General features: G+C 34.0%; 1 protein-coding gene across 1 annotated transcript in view; it reads right to left on the bottom strand.

The window, feature by feature from the left end:
• LOC109820855 (ABC transporter A family member 2-like) overlaps window positions 1-2,934 on the bottom strand; it is a 3,904-nt gene extending 970 nt beyond the window's left edge. Inside the window, exon 1 of the mRNA XM_020387048.1 lies at window positions 2,441-2,934. Within this exon, the coding sequence (XP_020242637.1) occupies window positions 2,441-2,737 (297 nt within the window). The 5' untranslated portion in view covers window positions 2,738-2,934. The remainder of the gene's footprint in view (window positions 1-2,440) is intronic.

A 7,233-nucleotide genomic window follows, 5' to 3' on the forward strand; every position in this document is an offset into this window, starting at 1 on the left:
GTTAGATTACGCTCCCGTTACCCCTACCATGAGTTTTAACATATTGTAGTCGTGCAGGCATTTCTTTGGATTTTTAAAGTGCGACTCACATAACTATAGAAGGCTGACTTATCTAAAATAAAGTAATAGACAGTTATTAACATTTTTTTTTTTTGAGAAATCAACGTCCTTTCCTTCTTTCGACAGAGAAAAAGGGTTGCATCTTTCCTTTTAACTATCAAAGACTGTTGACTAACGTTAACCATTAGACTCTGATCTTTATGTATTTTTGTTTTCTTCCAATACAGGGGTTCTTGAAGTCTTTCCAATATTTTCCCTATTTTTCATTTCGAATTTCAACTAAGTTATTTAGATGTGCTGAACTTAATGGCAAGCACTTACGGAGGCAAGGGCGCTGAGGGTGGCCATGCCCCCCGAAACAATAATTTTTTTTTTTGTTGAAAATTGAATATGTACTATGGATATAGGGTTCTTACTATAAACCCAAAGCTTTACTCTCATTTACTTTTAAACCTATATAATTCTCAATGTTCTCATACTTGCCTTTGAACCCAAAGTGAATATGCTAGTGTATAACAACATGCTATAGTGTGTATAGCAACATATTATAAGGTGTATAATTAGGTGTATAGTATTAGTATACTACATAGGGCGTATAACAACATAATATATGCTAGCTCATTCCCAATTAACACAAGCATATACGATGATCATATTTCTATAGGGTGCTGTGGGTATGCATTTTGGTAAAAAATATTAAGATCTCCTAATCTACATGATTACCACCTGTAAATTATTTTGATTTTGATTTATCTTTATCATAAGTTATATTGTAAGCTAAAATAGCACGGGCTTCTATTTTTCATTTTATGTATTTTTTTCGCATTTCAAGTAGAATAGGGAAAGTGCGTTCTAATTATTATTTAGTTTTGCATTTAATAGTAAAATTGTGAAATGAGGTTTCTCTTTAATATATTTTGTACTTTGTTGTGGTAAAATTGTCGAATGACTTTCCTCCAACTTGATGAAGTTTTACAATAAGTAGTATGTGAAATGAGATTTCTATATTTTATAAATGATTTTCTATGTTCATGTAGTGCTGCAATTATTTTGCAGATATCAAATTGCTAGCATTCTTTTCATTATTGTTCGAAATAAATTTCAATATTATAATTTATAGTGTACTATAAAATTTTTGTTCCACGTTCTTTTTTCACATATTTGGTTATATGATAATTTATTGTACATTGTCATGTTTAACCGTTATTTGCTTGAGTACATGTTTGACTGTTATTTGCTTGAGTATAATATGATGGTTGTATTTTTCCTCCCCTCCCCTCCCCTCCCCTCATCTCTTCTCAGAAGAAAAAGATCCTGGCTCGGCCACTGCTGGCAAGTAGCTGTGGTTTGCTCATAGAAATACTCATGCAAGGTGATAAAGATATTTGCTCTATTCATCAACAGCAAGATGGTTTTTTTTTAAAAAAAAGGTACACTACATGACCTTTCATCAATTTGTAGTAAACCCCCATGCACTTTGAAAATTGCACTAAACACCCAATAACTATTGCAAATAACTCCCAATATCTTTTGGGTAAATTACAATAAACACCAATAACTTTCAAAATGTCTTTTTAATGTTATTTTCTATTTCTAATTATGGGGGTTATCTGCAAAATGAAGAAACATATTGGTTTTTTTGCAAATTAGAAAAGTTAGCGGGGGTTTAGTGTGATTTTGAATGTTCACAGTGGTTTACAGCAAAATGTGGGAAGTTCACAGGGGTTTAGTGTAATTTACTCTTTAAAAAAATTACACATAAATTCAGCTCAAATGTTGCTACTTTTCTCAACATTCTCAATTATTCCCTCTAAAGTAATCCGGCCACGGCATACCATAAACAAAATAAGAAAGGAACGAGACATTTTTTAATTCACGGAACCGAAAACAGACCTAAGTTCAGAGAATTTGCCTTCAATATTTTAGATCAAAAGAAACAAAATTAAGATGCCAGAAATCACCAATCGCAAAGAGATAATGCTACGAGTCGATGGTCAAAGACTTCAAATCAGCCATAAATCCAAAAAAACGCTCGACTGCAATCCCAAATGTTTCCTTTCGCAATCTACCTTCTAGAATAAAAACAATAATTTGCTCCGATCACTTAAAATCCATGCAAAACTCCAAGAAGCGTTTCTGAAAATTTAGGGGAGAAGGAAAAAAAAAAAAAAAAACGCGTCACCGCGAATCAAAACTAAGCCGAAAAAAAGAAGACTAAGAACCACTGCAAAACAATGAGAAATATATTTTTCTTTAAAAGACGGCACTCTCTTCTAGATGTATACATCACCATTCTGGCGTCATTTTCAAAATTCCGCATTTCCTAAAATAAAGTAGAAATTGAATATTCAACTAAAGCTCAAAGCCAAGAATTTTTTACCCTATCATCGGAGATCTCCCTCCCTGGATTGTTCTTCATGATCCCTTTCACGATCCCCTGAATCCTAGCGCTGGTTCCGCTCCAAACAAAATCGTAGCACGGCGGCTTCGCGAAGAACTTGTCTTCGCACGGAGGGATCGGCGGCGCCTCCTTCGTCGGCGGGTCGCGGACCGGACATTCTTGAACTCCGTGTGGGTCGCCGCCTGCGCCCTGATCGCGCGATCGACGCCAAACAGCAGCAGCATGAAAATGAGAGAGGAGAAGAGCTGGACGATGGCGGATCTCTTGCTTCGCCATGTGAGGATCGCGTTCTTCTTCAAGAGGGCTTTGTATTGCTGGATCAAGAGCGGGAATCCGCTCAAAAGCTCCATTATTATTATTATTTGCTTTTTTTGGGGGGTGTTTGGAATTTGTTTGATGAGGAAAAAAAAGGAGGGAGTTTTGTTTTGTAGGAGGAAGGCGACGAGGAGGGAGGAGATTCTTATCGAGCTTCGTTGGAGTGGGAAAGTTGTTCTGATTCTTTCGGAAATTTATAATTTTATTGTTGGGTTTTATGCTTATGTACCCTCCAAATCAATCGTATTTGTAAATTGCGTCGTATCAAATCTTCAATAATGCCATATTCCCTCAATCTATCAGTCTTGCAATTTAACCCTTCAGTGACCAAAATATCCTCCCCTCTTTCTTCTCTTGCTGCAGCCTCCCCATTCACCCACCTCTGATCAAGCCCTCTCGTCGATCAAATGTTACTTACAACAGAAGCTAAGGGCAACCCTTTCTTCTCTCTATAAAAGTCTTTAGCCTTTGATCCGATCCACGAGATAGAGTGTTACTTCTATATATGTTAGGCTACACAGAACATTATGTATTTTCACTGTCTAAAATAACACTATTATTGCTTCGCAAAGCTCATGTCTCTAAGGATAGACTGCTTTCTTTCTAATCGTTTTCTCGCCAGAATTTCTTTGAACTACACTAGGATACGGAGAAATGTATCATTTCTGCCGTTTCGACGGAAGATAATGTGAATTGCAAAATCTTATGAGTAAAGAGTGTGAGGAGGAGGACACTAACGACAAGGGAGATGAGGCTGATGATGGGCTGAGTAGGGAGCTGCAATGAGAGTTAGATTTAGGGATTTAGAGGATTCATATTGAAGAAAAAGATAGGGAGTATTCCTACCCGATTGGTCATTGAGGGACCAAGTTGCAAAACTTTTAAGATTTGAGCGACTAATGAAGAATTTAAAAGATTTGAGGGACGACTATGGAATTATTAAAGCTGTTAGGGACTAATATCTAAGTAGTCATTGCACATTTACCTTCTAAATCTAACATTTTCTAATTTACACCAAAATCTCCCATACTGAGATTTTTACCCCTCAATTTTATCACGAATATACCCCTAATTAAATTAATTAATTTTATCAATTATAATTAGATATAGAGAATGTGGGAAGACGCTTTGGGATAAATTATCAAGTACTTCCTCTCGTGCATCCTCTAGCTCATTTAAATAAATAAAAAAAATAAACATAACCAGAGATATGCTAAGGCCCCGTTTGGTAAGCGGGAATGGGGTGGAATGGAATGTCATTCTTACTTCTTATTCCCTCATACCAAACAAAAATTGTTTTAGATGTTGGAATGACCATTCTCATGGAATGGTTATTCCCACTTTTTGTGGGAATGGGCATTCCAAGTGAGAAGATAGGGAATGATCATTCCTATTCAAGGGGAAAATCAATTTAGTTAGTTTTTTTAATTATACCCCTATTAATAATAAGAATTAATTTAAAAATCATGGCTTTTGACTAAGTATTCTCATTTTCTCTCAGCTACTAATTATATTCGAACAATAGAAATTTTTTGCAGGGTAGGGATTAAAAATAGTGGTACATATTTCAGTAGCATATTAAAACTAGCGGTACATATTTTATTAGTCTATTATATCACAATTGCTCAACATAGGAGCAACACAATTTAATATAAAAACAAATACAACTGAAAACTATATATTATTTGCCGATTGAAATTCTTTCATGTCAATACTTTTTTTGGTCAATCAATTTTTTTTTGTTTATCACCAATGTTTAAAGTTTGTTATTTTCACCAGCATATTATATTCTCTTAAAACTTTTGCTATTGTTTTCCCACCATAGAGAACTATATGTACCCATTGCGTACATGTTTGATTGTGGTCCATGCACAACAATAAATCTAACTTTTGATTGAAAAATATTTGACCCAATATTTATAAAAAGAGGAAACTCTCGCTGAGAAATTGGTCAAAATATTAAAATTATCAAAACCATATCATGTCTAGACTATATATAGAGGTATAAGGGCAGTATTATAACACATATCTAGATTAATATAAGAACAATTTTTCAAAATCGACCCATTTAGTTTTTTATTTTTCAAAATCGACCGTTTTTTCTTTTATTTATCAAAACCGACCGGATTTTGTGATTAGCAGATTAATCACTATCCTAAATAGTCGGGGTTGGCAACCCCGACTATTTAGGATAGTGATTAACCTGCTAATCACAAAATCCGGTCGGTTTTGATAAATAAAAGAAAAAACGGTCGATTTTGAAAAATAAAAAATCCGAATGAGTCTGTTTTGAAAAATTATTCTTAATATAACATATGCAGAAATAGTGAGAATTGTTTAAAAAATATAAATGAAACATACATCTAATTGATAACATGCGCATTAGTATAACACATACCTAGATTAATATAACACATGCATAAATAAAATTTTTAGTTATTATCATTAATGTTTATTTTTATCTTATTAAAAATCTATGTTGTTATAAGAGTATTATTAGAAAATGAGATTCTATTCTCACTTGTGAACTAGTGATACCAAACATGAGAATAAGAATTAGATTTTCATTCTAGCTTCATTCTACAAACGCACCCAAACAAGAGAATGTGAATAACCATTCCATTCTCACATACATTCCATTTCATTCCTTCTTCCATTCCATTCTCACCTGACTTCATTCTCACGTACCAAACGAGGCGTAACTGTCTTTGCAAACCAAACACAATAACATAATTTTGGCTACAAAACTTGCTGCAATAGCTCTACTTCATGTGGACCAAACAACCTTACGAGATAGGAAAATTATTTCCTGAACATAATTTTCGGATTATTTTAATTCAATTTGAAAATTGGAGTAAAATTAGCAAATATCTAGATTTAGGGCTTAATTTGTAAATATGATTGATTTGGGTGTATGTAGGTAAAAGAACCCTCATTAATGTTGAGTGGCAAATTTGCATAAAAACCTTCAGGACTTCAAAATTTCAAGATTGTTTGAAACGGATGAGGTCAGAAACCGTTTGAAGATTTTGCGGGCGTCTTTGTCATTTTAGTGCTTGTAGTATTTGCTATTTGCATTTTCTGCTTTTCACAAGTTGGAGAACTAGTTTCTCAAATTTAAGTTTCATTACATGCACATATAGATTATTTTCTTAATGAGAATTTTTCTTTGTGTGTAATGTGGGTATATTTCTTTTTCTTCTTTTCGTTTGTAGTCTTCCTTCTTTCTCATTATATATTTTGAGTGAATATTTTGAAATTTTTAGAATGAAAAAGACATGATATGTTAGTAGCTATCTATTTTTGCTCTCCAAAGGGTGCTCTCCACCACCAATTTCCATCACAAACTCTTCAAAGACACGCAACAAATAAGGCCTAAAAAGTGTGAAGAACAAATCTATTTTGTATGAAACTTCTCATATTTTTCTGTCATTTATGTTAGATAATTAGTCACTTTTGGAACTAATAAAAAAATTATTGTTCACCGTTGACACTTGACGTTCATGCATAACAAAATATATAATAAGCATATGTTTACGTTACACAGGTTCAAGCCATTATTATTTTTTTTAAAATTTGCTTATGAATGAAGCACCTTGTTTATATGTTAATTTTTATAGTTTCTGTTGGCCCAAATGAAAGTTAACATTGACTCAGAAATATTTTGCTCAATTATAACGAAGTTTAAGATTCTAACGTAACTGTTTAAGCTACTGATATCACATACTTATTAAACCCCAAGGAGTTTAGACTTTTGGTATAAACTTTCAAAGGGCTTGAAACTCTCATCAGTAAATCCCCGGTTAAGTATGAAAATTCTAGAAAACTCACAAAATGTTTTGATTTTTTTTGGCTCAAACTCCATAACCGCATAAGCCCATATTTTAAGTTTCTAAACAGGGAATATCACATAAGCATAATAAAGTGGTCAATAAAAATTAAGTGAAAAAAAATTTAAAATAAAATAAAACCTCGGAGCTAATTCGGGTCGGATCGATTAAAATGTAGACCCATCCCGAACTTGGACTTCTTTAGGACTTGCGAATTGCGATTGTCCTCATTACCCAAATTCATTTTTTTGCTTGCTTTATTTCTTTAATATTTCTCTAACGGCTACTCATCTCAAATATACATGATACCTGATTCCCGCCAAAAACCAAAGCCACTTCCCCAAAAATGGAAAATCGCCTCACCTCCCTCCTTCAATCCCCTCTCTCCGCAGCCCAACTCAAGCGAATCCAACCTCTCATCATCACAGCATATCCAAATCTCGCTCCTCTCTTCTTCAATATTCTCTCTCATCCCTCAAACATTGATTATGCCCGCTACTTGTTCGATAGAATTCCCCAACCAGATTCTTTCTTTGCAAACTCCATCATTTCCACCCTCTCGAAGCTCGATCGCCATGAAAAAGCCTTGGAAACATTTTTTCTCGCCCGTCAGAAGAATACCCGGAT

This window comes from Asparagus officinalis, chromosome 8, assembly GCF_001876935.1.
Source record: "Asparagus officinalis chromosome 8, Aspof.V1, whole genome shotgun sequence".
In the NCBI taxonomy this organism is placed as follows: Eukaryota; Viridiplantae; Streptophyta; class Magnoliopsida; order Asparagales; family Asparagaceae; genus Asparagus; species Asparagus officinalis.